This window comes from Gossypium raimondii, chromosome 8 (genome assembly GCF_025698545.1).
Source record: "Gossypium raimondii isolate GPD5lz chromosome 8, ASM2569854v1, whole genome shotgun sequence".
In the NCBI taxonomy this organism is placed as follows: Eukaryota; Viridiplantae; Streptophyta; class Magnoliopsida; order Malvales; family Malvaceae; genus Gossypium; species Gossypium raimondii.
The window spans coordinates 1,703,840-1,717,004 of NC_068572.1; the positions used below are offsets into that span (position 1 = coordinate 1,703,840).

The window sequence follows — 13,165 nt, forward strand, 5'->3', positions numbered from 1 at the left end:
CTTGAATGAAAACTACTAAATAGTTCAATAGCCATTTTGTAGCTTTTTAAAGTCAAATAAACAAAACGTAAATTTGCCAATAATTTAGTGAAATGGGATGTAGTTAACTCTTATCTAATTATATATCATATGAAAATTAATATACTATTATTATAGAATACCTCACAACCCGAAATTCGACCCGGCCTTGTGACCTGGAATCCGACCCCTTACTGGCACTCTCATGATCTCATGAGATGGACATCAATGTCTGTCACGACATGGAACACCTTGCAACCTTGCGAGATGAAATGTCAGCCTCTCGCGAGGAAAAAAATGCAAACACACCTCGCGACCTTGTGAGGCAGGACATGTGAGCACATATGACGACACTTGGGTGTGAATCCTATTAGAAAGACTATACGTGTCAAACCTAAAGGGGATATGTGTGTGTCGTCCTGAGTTATATGCATAACACCTAACTACCTCCCTAGCATATCACATCAAGGGAACCGTGACATATAAATAAGGAAGAGCCGTTCCCAAATGAATGAGGTAGAAATAAACCGCAACAACTATATTGTAATATGAATATTAAAAATATGTTACATACTTTATAAATAATTAATTAAAATAATAATTATGTTGATGGAGTTTTAGCATGTTAAAACATATTTATCTTCAATTTAAGAATTGTGAAGAGTTATAAGTAGTTATAGACATATTATATAAAAACAATTAAATAACTATTACAGAGTCAATAAATAAAAATTAAACTTTGACATTGAAAACTTATAATCCAATTTTTATCTCTAATTTTTTAGCTTTTCCCTTATATATATTTTTTGAGAATTTTACCCTTACATATTTAATATTTATAATTTTATCATTTTATATTAGATTAATGTACAATTTGAAATTTGAGTTCGATTTTAACCTATAAGTAAGTACTCAAGCCAAACAACATCACGTGACTTAATAAATGTTTGACATATGTTCTTTAATAAAAAGCATAAGTATCAAAGTGAACATTAAAACTAAACTCAGATACCAAATTGGAATAAAATATTCAAGTACCAAATTAAATATTAAAGTCAAACTTAGATACCAAGTAATATATTAATCGGGAGAAGCCAAGAAATATTTTAGGGGCCAAAATTAAATTATATATTTTTACGATAGTAAAAATATAATTTCATCGTTTAAATTTTTATTATCTAAATCTTTATAAATTTTAAAGAATTAAATAAAAATTTATTATTTTTAGGGGCTAAAATTATAATTTAAATTTTTATAAATTTTATAGCGGACCCAGCTACCAACACCCATGGTAAGTGTATAATATATGTTTTTTTTTTTCTGTTTAGATTAAAACGTAAATTAAAAATTTTAAATTAAAAAAGAAGAAGAGAAAAACCGTTAGCTTGGCGCGGGAAGATAGGAAGCTAGAAATAGAAAGGACTCAACTGAGGGTGATTGGATCTAGAATTTTGAATGAACTCGAAATTTCAAGTGAAAGATTACTGGTTTTGTTGATCGAAATTTGAAACTAAATAGTAGAGCAATTCTTTTACTGTTTTATAAGCAGATCAGATCGGTAGCGAAATGCTTCGGCTAAGGGCGTTTCGAGGGACCAATGATAAGATTGTAAAGATGGCAGTGCATCCAACGCATCCTTGGTTAGTAACCGCCGATGCCTCCGATTATGTCTCCGTTTGGAACTGGGAGCATCGTCAGATTATTTACGAGCTCAAGGCCGGTGGTGTTGACCGTAGACGTCTTGTTGGTGCTAAATTGGAGAAGCTTGCTGAGGGCGATGGTTCGTAATCTATTTCTCTTTTGATTTTTAATCCTTTTTTTTTTTTTGCGTTTGATTTGATTTGATTTGACAAATTTTTTTCCACTTAACAGCTTCCAAAGGGAAACATGCAGAGGCCATTCGTGGAGGGAGGTAATTAATTAGTAGCAGTGCCTTTTTTTTAGCCTTTCTTTTTCCATTCTTTAAATCGAAAATCTGAAAGCGAAATCTGAGGTTTCGACCATTTTTGTTTCGTTGAATCGTTGAAAGTGTTAAGCAGGTGAGCTTTTTTGATGATGATGTGAGGTATTGGCAATATTGGCGTAACCATTCTGCTGCAGCGGAGGCGCCTTCTGCTACCAATAATTTCGATTGTGCCTTTCGGCCTTCATCAATAAGAGGACAACATTATCTCGTCGTCTGTTGTGAAAACAAAGCCATCTTTTTGGACCTGGTTACCATGCGTGGCCGTGATGTACCCAAGTTTGAGCTTGACAACAAATCGCTTCTATGGTGAGTTATCTTTACTTAGCTCAGTTTGAAAATAGCAGTTCCATTGTCATATTTGAAGTACTCCATACATTTATTAGTGTTGATAAATAGCAAAGCACAGCTTCATTTATGTCACATCATTTTCTGAGCACAAAATCTAGAATTGAAGCTTCTTATTTCTTGTTGTCTGTTGGCTTTTTAACCGCGAATGCTTTCATCCATTCATATCCTTGAATGACCTGTATTAGGCGGTGTTATCCTTTATCTATTAAGTATTAGGTTTCCTTTGGTTTTATATCAAAGTTAGGCCTCTCCACCTATTACCAATTGATTTTGAGCTGAATGCTTTATATGGTGTGAGAGCTTAGGTTTTGTTGTGTTGTTCTTTCTATGTAACCCACGTGAGGAGGTTGATGACCCCTGCTGCGGTTGTCCATGTCTAGCTCTGTGAACTTTACATGAGAGGAGTTCTAAGTGATGTTACTCTCACATTTGTTAACTAATAGGTTTCTTGTGGTCTTATGTTAAAAGTTAGGCCTTCCATCTATTATCAATTAGCTTTAATCTGGATGCTAAACCGACTTGCATAGCATGTTGATTTCATTGGTGTGCTCCTCAGTTTTGCAAGGTGTTTGTTGCCTTCGACTATGCTGACTGCCCCTTATTTTCTCAGATTATGGAACCATTTTAAGTAGCTTTTGCAGTATCTATAATCCTTTTTCTGCTTTATTTTCATTTTAGCAACTATCCCTACGGTGATTTTAGTTTTCTTCTACCATCGTTTTTCTATCACCATAATTTACACAAATTCACTGATATCTGGCTTTTTTTACAACAGTATGGAGTTCCTTCCTTGGTTAGCTACGGGTGATAGTCCTCTTGTTGCGTTTGGTGGATCTGATGGTGTTATTAGGACCCTTTCAATGATGACATGGAAGGTTTGGTCTTTATTTTTTGTCATATCTAGCTAATATGTTGCTTATCCCTTTTTAGCTTAAAGTTCTAGTAGGTTTTATTATGGCATCATCGTTATTTTGTTTTAAATTCAGTTTATTTTGGCAGCTTGCAGCAAGATGCATGGGGGGGCATAAAGGATCAATTTCTTGTATGATGACATTCCTGACTTCTTCCGGTGAGGTAGGTCATAGTTTTCAGAGCAAAATCAATGCAGCTATTATTTGTTTTGGAAATCCTTATTGTTAATGAATAACAAATTTGCCCAACTATGAACATTAAGTGTGAGTTAATTATAACTTTATCATGATGTTAACACTTAGGTGGTCACAAGGTTACTGCAAATCTTATCCTTGATATCAAATCAAGATAGCCAAAAAAAGAAAAAAGAAAAAAAATAAGAATGCTGACTTATGAATGAATAAAAATACATGTAATTTGTGATGTTTTTACCAGGATTTGATAAATTCGAGTGCCATACCAGTGTAACATGACATGACATGAAATTGGTATAAGAACGAAATTTACATCTTTAGATTAGGTGGTATAGCATAGAATAAGGATTTACTTCTTTCTACAACATAACAGTAACTAAACGTCTACATCCATTTCTAAAAACACTAAAAATGAAAATCCAACAAAAATGAAAATCCAACAATTTGACTTTCAATGTTAACCAATTTCTTCACTCGTTGGTGCAGATCAGCATGTTGTAGGCTCAAAAATTGGGTCAGATTGGCTGTTTCAAGTCTGGTCAGGTTATGAATATTTGCTGGGAATTACCTTTTATCAAATAGTACCTTACCAAGGATGATAGGTTATGAATAAGACTTACAAAGACCTTATAACAAGTTGAATGACATTATCAATCGAATAAACCTGTTGTTGGTAAAGATCTTAATGCTAATCCAGGGTTAGAATATCAATAAAAACTAGGTATAGTAATAATTTCCTACTTAATAAATAATTAAATAATACTTCATTCTTAGGTTAGACAAACGATATAAAAACAATAATTAATAGGCATATAAAGAAGAAGAAGTCCATTTGCTTATTATCAAGATCAAGACAAACAGGTACAAGTTGTTGTTACATTTCTACTATTCGATTGGAACTTAGAAAATGAGTAGTAATTCTGGGGCTAATTCTATTCATTGAGTCAGGAAATAGTAAGCAATAATCTAAGAGCAACTTGACAGTCATGGATGGGAAGAGGAAAAAGAGGTAGACAGAGATAGACACATAAGGTGAAGATTGACTCATTTGGTGGTGGATCTAAAACATTGAAAATAATGGAATTCTTGGTAGAAAAAGAGATTAACTATGTTTTGAACGGATGAAATGGAGAAAGAGAAATAGGCAAGATCGGTAAAAGAAATGCTTTATAGCATTTAGTAATGATTTAATTTTTATCCACAGGTTAAAAAGAAGTGTCAAAACTTTTAAATTTTGCATTGGTGTTATTCTCATTAGTGTCAGATTATTGCTTTGAGATATTTCAAGTTTTTTAGGATGTTTAGATAAATTGAGTTTCTATTGTGTTACAAGTCAACATATAATTTCGTGTTTAAAATATTATATAATATTTATACATATCATATAAAATGAAATAAATACATTCTTTTCTATTTTCTATCTTCTCTAAAATTTGGTTACTAAATAATTTCAAATTAGCTTGTAACATATTGATATTGGAACTATAGTGTGGTTGAATATGATTTTTCACTATCATACAATATATTATGTATTTTATTATTATTATCTAGCAATCAATATATATTGTTTTGCGATCTTGTATATCTAAAGTTTGGTTGAATATGATTTTTTATTATCATGCAATATATATTTATTGTGTAATTTTTTTTTTAAATTTCAATTGCAGGCACTTCTTATTTCAGGTGGTAGTGATGGTTTACTTATAATTTGGAATGCACTCGAAACACACCATGGTCATGGTGTGCGAGATCTTGTAGCCAAGCTAAGCATGAAGGTGCCTCCATCTTTAATTATTGACTCACCTACTTAAATGTTAATAATCAACACTAGAAATTAATCATTCATTAATTTAAAAAATCTGAAAGGAATAGCATTCTAATAGACATTAAGAGCCAACCTCAATTAAAGTTGTCAAAAAAAGAATTATGTACGGTATGGTATGTATGTATGTGTGTATGTGTTTGTGGTGTATATAAAATATGAAATTCTTTTTATCGGCCGATATGCCTGATTACCTTATGATCCTATCTTTTTTTGTTAAATGCTCTTTAATGGGAAATAGAGTTTGATCCTTTAGGGTACATCAAATGAGAAGGAAAAAGAAAAAAGAAATTAAATAAATTTCTTGTATCATATTTAAAAAATTATGTTTATACTGATATTGTTGGGAGGATAGACGAATCCTGAACATGAATGGAACCAAGCTTGCGCCTCACCTGAGAGGGTTTGAAGCACTTTTATTGTCTAGCTCTAACGTGCAAGTACAGGCTCGCGTAGGCGTACCGATTAAGAATAAGGTGTTTTTTTTGGATTGTATAGGTTTCTGTTCTCTCCTTGTGAACTGCTGGAATGTTAATGCTCTATAATAATAAATGTTGCTTTTACTTTTTCCTTCCTTAAAAGAATTCTTCAATCTATATATATTTTTTGTATTCACTTAAAACTTTTAGTACCTATTTTGTGTGCATGTTTTCTGGATGCACCTTCCATAGGAAACTTTTCATTTCTATATGATATCAAATAGGCACACGACGGTGGAGTTGTTGCTATTGAGCTTAATAGAGTGATTGGAGGCAGTCCTCAACTTATTACAATCGGTGCAGACAAGACATTGGCTATATGGGATACAAACAAATTTAAGGTTTTATACTGTCTCTTGAGAAGTTTTAATAGCTGTGAATAGCAGTTCCTCTAACCGAAATCTCCATGGTAAAGAGTTGCCATGTTTTCTCTTTTCATTCCTGTTAACTTCTCTGCTACAGGAGTTACGTCGAATGAAACCTGTTCCAAAGCTTGCCTGTCATAGTGTGGCATCTTGGCGTCATCCTCGAGCTCCGAACCTTGATATTTTGACTTGTGTTAAAGATTCATATATATGGTACGCTAAGTTTTTGGTTTTCTCAATGGTACCCACTTAATAGATTCATGTCTTCTTCTTCTTCTTCTTCTTCTTCTTTTTTTTTCCACTCTACTGCGGCTCTTGTTGTTACAGTAAACTGGTGGAAGCTAAATGCTTTAAATAATGACAATTCAAGGCAGTATTATTTGTTTAGTTATTTCAAGGATATCATACTTTTTTGCAGGGCTATTGAGCACCCAACTTTTTCAGCACTTACAAGACCATTGTGTGATCTGTATTCACTTATTCCTCCTCTTCTAGTTTCAACGCATAAGAAACTCAGGGTATGTAGTTGTTTTTGTAGTTGTGATCTTAGGACCTCCATTGGTTGGGAATTTTTTCGTAAAACTTAAGTTTTAGGTTTAGTTCAATATTATATGTTCTTAATGTTATGTTGAGTGTTAATATCACTGAAGCCCTAATTATTAATCTAATGAGCTATAAAGGAAAGAAATTTACATAGATAACAAAAATGGTCAAGCGCTTTGGGTAATTTACTAATTTCTATTTGCTTGTACTAGATCCCAATTAAGGGTATAGAGGAATGTGTTGGATCCCCATTGATATAACCTTCGGTAGCTAGACTAGGCTTGTGCAGATGTGTTAAAATTCCTTGTGATTATCTCTGAAAATTCAGAAACTATAGCACTAGAAGCATTAACATATCATCTACTTACTCTATGAAGAAATTAAATGTTATATCTATTCTTTTCCCTTGAATGAAATTGGCCTTTATATGATTGTCATTCTTTTCACTTAGTATGATGTTTCTTTTCCTTTGTTCTTCCTCCTCACCTCCGAATATCTTTCCAAAGATATCTGTTTTGACAACTATAAGTTTCTATTGCAGGTTTATTGCATGGTTGCACATCCTTTACAACCTCATCTTGTTGCTACTGGGACCAATGTTGGTGTTATTGTCAGTGAATTTGATCCAGGATCTCTTCCTCCTGTTACTCCTCTCCTAATGTCAGCCGAAAGTCGAAACCTTTCTGCTGTCTGCATTCTTGCTAAGGAGCTGAAGCTATTAAATTTTCAATTGTCCAACACAACGGATCCATCGCTTGGAAATGATAACTCTTTATCTGAAACAGGAAATTTAAAGGGTGATTCACTTGAACCATTGCATGTGGCTCAGACTAGAAAGCGCATTAATGCACCTGTTCCTCATGATTCATATTCAGTTCTTTCAGTAAGCAGTTCTGGAAAGTAAGTACTCTTTACTTTTGTTTCGATTTGATTGTTGATTTGTTGTTTCTTTACTGAGTGCCTGTTTCAGCAATAAGTGTAGTAGATGATTTTGGATGCGGACATGCATTAAACTTTGTGGTCTGTTTACATGCTATTTCATCTCCAGTTTGGACAATTGTTTCCTATTCTTCTCTCCTCCCAGCCTGGAAGAGAAAAATAGAACACTATGCCCTTGTCCCAGTCAACTATAAATACATCCTACTTTGCCTTGTGCATACACACATGTTATGAATGTAGAGAGAGATTTCAGCTGGAATATGCAGCCCTTTAACCATACTGTTTATAGTGAGACGTCATCTAAGTGAAGAACTTCCGTGCAGGTATGTTGCTATTGTGTGGCCTGATATTCCTTATTTCTCAATCTACAAGGTTAGCAATTGGTCCATTGTTGATTCAGGGAGTGCAAGGCTTCTGGCTTGGGATACATGTTGTGACAGATTTGCTATATTAGAGTCTACATTACCTCCTAGAATGCCAATTATTCCCAAAGGAAGTTCATCAAGAAAAGCTAAAGAAGCAGCTGCAGCTGCAGCTCAGGCAGCAGCAGCAGCAGCTGCTAATTCTGCTTCTGCTAATGTTCAAGTCCGCATTTTGCTAGATGATGGAACATCAAACATATTAATGAGGTCCATAGGTAGTCGCAATGAACCGGTATTTTAATCTCCTTGCGTAATGTATCTGTTACTTCATTTCGGTAGAATTTGATTCATTCAGGATGCATTGGTTCTTCAAATATGAGAGATGATTTCTTAGCGCCAATGTGTATGTAACAAAATTTTTATACAAATTATGTTTTCTTTCAACAAATCATTTTTTTTTCTTTTAACTAGGGGAGAAATTCTGATCATGCTAGTTGTGTTTATTATCTGTGAAAAATAACTGGATAGATTCTTTGCTGCCGACTATTTCTGGAAATTTCAATGACTTGCTGAAAGAATTTGTACTTCCAGCATTAAACAGCACCAATAAGATTTCGTATTGTTAGATTTGGATGTGTTTCTCAGAACACTCCATTTTTGCTGCACAGCACAAGGTTAGACTCCTATCATAACTTGCAAATTTCTCTACTAGGTCGCTGGCCTGTATGGAGGGGCACTATTTGGTATTGGCTATCGAACATCTCGCAGGGCTACCTTTGGTTCTGCAATAACTATATCAACAATTCAGTCTATGCCTGTGTCGGGATTTGGTTCTTATGATGATGGGTTTTCTTCTCAGAGATCTACTGCTGAGGCGGCGACTCAAAACTTTCAGTTTTTCAGGTGAAAATTGTTGAAATATGTATATATTTTAAATTTATTTAGGTAGATAAATCTTATTTAGGTAGATAAATTTTATTCATATTTTATTTTATCTTTTAGTAGTTTATTAGAATAAGGGAATTATTTTTTCTTATGTTTTAGTAGTTGATTAGAATAAATGAATTATTTTCCCAATTTAGGATTAGGACTCTTTTCTCTATTTAAGTTCAATTATTTAGTTAATAAAATATAGAATACTTTTATTAAAAGCTCTCTTGAAAACTTTCATGGTACCAGAGCTAGGTTAAATCTCTAGTAACATCATGGTTAAAACAGTCTTCACTGGAGATAAGAGATCCAGCAATCAAACAGAGGAAGAAAGTTCTACCGTTGAAACAACTATCTAGAGTAGAATGACTCAAGGGGCAGAGGCGTCTCACCTTTCTTTTCAGCTAACATCTCACAAGCTGAATGGCAAGAATTATCTGGAATGGTCACAGTTTGTAAAATTAGAAATTGATGGGCGTGACAAGCTAGGTCATTTAACTGGAGAAGTCAAGCAACCATAGGTGGGCGATCCAAAGATGAGCAAGTGGAGGTCAAGAAATTCTATGATAATTGCGTGGCTTATTAATTTCATGGAAGCATCCGTAGGTAAACCTTTTCTTTTTCTCCCGACTGTTAAAAATGTTTGGGACGTTGTGAAAGACACCTATTCAGATTTAGAAAACACTTCACAAATCTTTGAGTTAAAAATAAAACTTTGGAAAGCTAGGCAAGGGGAAAAGGAAGTTACTTTTTATTATAATGAGATGATGTCTCTTTGGCAAGAATTGAATCAGTGTTATAATGATGAATGAGAGTGTCTCGGAGATGGTGTAAAAGCTATGAAAAAAGAAGAGAATGAACGAGCTTATTTGTTTCTGGATGGTTTAAATAAAGAATTTGATGAAGTGAGATCTCGGATCTTAGGGAAAAACCGTTTCCAAAACTTCATGAGATTTTTTCTGATGTTAGAAGAGAGGAGGCAAGAAGAAAAGTAATATTAAGGCCAGGGTTTGAAGCTAATGATGATAATTTTGCTCTTGTAACTACTAAAAATAATGATGATAGTGAAAAAAGGAAAAAAAACCTTGGTGCGATCACTGCAAAAAATATTGGCACACTCGAGAAACGTGTTGGAAGCTCTATGGGAAAACAACGAATGGAAGAAAAAAGAGTGGCAATGGTCATGATTCACAATCAGGGGATAGCAAAGCTTTCCAAATAACTAATGAAAATTATGAGGGCCAAAGTTCTCTGGAAGGGTCTATATTCACTAATGAACAATTAGAGCATCTACACAAGCTTTTTCAATCACCATAGTTTTGGATGAATTCTTCTATTCCTAACTCATCCAATAATCCTTCTTCTTTTGCCCAATCAGGTATTGATTTTGCTATTTTTTTCAATGTCAAACCTTGTAAAACAAACATGTGGATCGTTGATTCTGGAGCTAGTGATCATATGACTAGTAGCCATTTTCTTTTTTCAACTTACACACCTTGTGCAGGAAACAAAAAGATCAAAGTAGCAAATGGGTCGTTCTAAGCAATAGCCGAGAAAGGCATTGTTAAAATTTCGTCTTCCTTGGTTTTACATGATGTATTACATGTGTTAAATCTAGCTTATAATCTCATATCGGTCAGTAAATTATCCTAGTTCTTGAATTGTCATGTTATATTTGACTCCTCTATGTGTAAATTTTAGGACATGGTCTTGGGAAAGATGATTGACAATGCTAAAGAATTTGGCAAAATTTACTTTCTTGACGACGACCATCTAAGTCAACCAACAACTACTTTATGTTTAAATTCTGTTTCTAATTTTGATAAGGTTATGATTTGACATTATAGGCTTGGACATCCTAATTTTTACTATTTAAGATATTTGTTACCTAATCTATTTAAAAATAAAAGTCCTTATCACTGTGAATTTTGTGAATTGGCTAAACATCATCGGTCATTCTTTCCACCTCAAAAATATAAAGCCTCCAAACCTTTTTCATTAATTCATAGTGATGTTTTGGAACCTTCAAAAGTTTCAATTTTTTTAGGAAAACATTGGTTTGTCACATTTATTAATGATCATACTCGTACTTGTTGGGTGTTTTTATTAAAAGATAAGTCTAAAGTTAAAAATGTGTTTCAGTCTTTTTATGCTATGGTGAAAACACAATTTTGTGTGAAAATAAAAGTATTTCGGAGTGACAATGGAGGGGAATTTTTTAGTGACCAATTAGGTGGTTTATTAACCAAACATGGAATAGTCCACCAAAGTTCTTGTACAAATACACCACAACAAAATGTGATTGCAGAAAGAAAAAATCGACATCTTTTAGAAGTAACTAGAGCCTTGATGTTCACTAGTCAGGTACCACGTTATTTTTGGGGCAAAACCTTGTTAACAGCTACATATCTTATTAATAGAATGCCCAATAAAAATCTAAACTATAGAACTCCTTTTCACCTTTTTAAAGATAACTTTCCTAACTCTAAATTGATCACAGATTTATCCCTTGAGTTTTTGGGTGTAGTGTTTTTATTCATCTTCACAACCAAGGTAAACTAGATCCTAGAGCAAAAAAATGTGTCTTTGTTGGCTATGCTTCTAATAAAAAGGGTTATAAATGTTATGATCCAATTGATAGGAAGATTATTGTTACCATGGATGTTATATTTGTTGAAACACAATCTTATTTTGATTCTAACCTTCAGGAAGAGAATTATAGTAAGAGGATTCTATAACTGATCAATAAAAGACTAGGAATATACAACATAAGGATTCTAATAATGGGGAATGCGAATTTATGATTAACACAGAAATTAATGATGTTAATGTTGTTAATAAAAATGAATATGAAGGTGTAGAGTCTGATCATGAGAATAAAGAACAAACAAATGAGTTAATTGTTCACTCAAGAAGAAATCGAAATCAAGAAAGTGGAATCCACCAGATTCATCACCAAGAATTTGACCCGCAAATTCTTGTCAAAAGTCCAGGTAAATATCATAATCTGACCAATGAATTTTCTAATTTAGATATTCCAATTGCTAAAAGAAAATGTGTTAGAAATATTGTCAAATGTCCCATGTCTAACTTTGTATCTATAAAGCCTTATCTTCGACATTCTCAGCCTTTGTTTCGTGTCTCGATACTGTGAAAATACCCAAAAATGTGAAAGATGCTTTACAGGTTCCTGAGTGGAAGGAGGCTATTTTAGAGGAGATGCGCGTTCTTGAAAAAATAGGTACATTTGAAACAATAGAATTACCTGTAGGAAAAAAATAGTGGGCTGTAAATGAGTGTTCACAACCAAATTTAAACCAGATGGATCTTTAGATAAACACAAAGCCCGATTGGTGGCTAAAGGGTACACTCAAACATATGGGATAGATTATCTTGAAACATTTGCTCCAGTAGCCAAATTAAACTCTGTTAGAGTTCTTTTATCAATCGTTGTTAATCTTGATTGGTCTTTACAGCAGCTAGATATGAAGAATGCTTTCCTAAATGGGAAAATTGAAGAAGAAGTTTACATGGATCCTCCTCTAGGTTTTGAAGAAAAATTTGGAACTTGAGTATGTAAACTCAAGAAATTTTTGTATGGTCTAAAGTAGTCTCATTGAGCTTGGTTTGAACGGTCCACTCAAGTTGTTAAAAAACAAAGTTACTCACAAGGGTAAGCTGATCACACAATATTCTATCGACATTCATAAAAAAGTAGAATAACAATTATTATAGTTTATGTTGATGGTATAATTCTTACAAGAAATGATGTGGATGAAATAAGGCGTCTCAAGGAGCATTTAGCATTGGAGTTCGAGATCAAAGACTTGGGTCCTTTGAAATACTTTCTTGGAATGGAAGTTGCTCGATCAAAGAAGGGTCTTGTGGTCTCTCAGAAAAAAATATGTAATTGATCTTTTAAAAGAGGTTGGGATGTGTGGTTGCCGCCTAACTAACACACCAATCGATCCAAATGTAAAATTAGGAAATAAAGAAGGTCGATTAGTTGATAAAGGGCAGTACAAAAGATTAGTTGGTAAGGTAATTTACTTATCACATACAATGCCAGACATAGCTTTTGCAGTCAATTTATGCACTCCCCAATGGAGGAAAATGAAGAAGCAGTGTTTTGGATTCTAAGATACTTGAAAAGTTCACCTGGAAAGGGCTTATTCTTCAAGAAATCCAAACAAAGAGGAATTGAAGCTTACAGATGCAGATTGGGCAGGCTCAATAATAGATAGAAGATCTACATCAGGATACTGTACATTTGTTTGGGGAAACCTT

At 33.6% G+C, this 13,165-nt stretch overlaps 2 protein-coding genes across 2 annotated transcripts; both read left to right on the plus strand.

Moving 5' to 3' along the window:
* The first annotated feature begins 4,424 nt into the window (after window positions 1-4,424).
* LOC128042932 (uncharacterized) lies at window positions 4,425-6,907 on the plus strand. Its single transcript, XM_052634423.1, has 7 exons — window positions 4,425-4,447; window positions 4,643-4,697; window positions 5,106-5,213; window positions 5,964-6,080; window positions 6,202-6,317; window positions 6,523-6,622; window positions 6,860-6,907. Exons 1-7 carry the CDS (start codon window positions 4,425-4,427, stop codon window positions 6,905-6,907), a joined length of 567 nt encoding a protein of 188 aa, XP_052490383.1.
* A 287-nt stretch (window positions 6,908-7,194) lies between these two features.
* On the plus strand, window positions 7,195-8,387 carry LOC128042958 (uncharacterized). Its single transcript, XM_052634490.1, has 2 exons — window positions 7,195-7,547; window positions 7,910-8,387. Exons 1-2 carry the CDS (start codon window positions 7,198-7,200, stop codon window positions 8,247-8,249), a joined length of 690 nt encoding a protein of 229 aa, XP_052490450.1. The 5' UTR covers window positions 7,195-7,197; the 3' UTR covers window positions 8,250-8,387.
* Window positions 8,388-13,165: the final 4,778 nt, after the last annotated feature.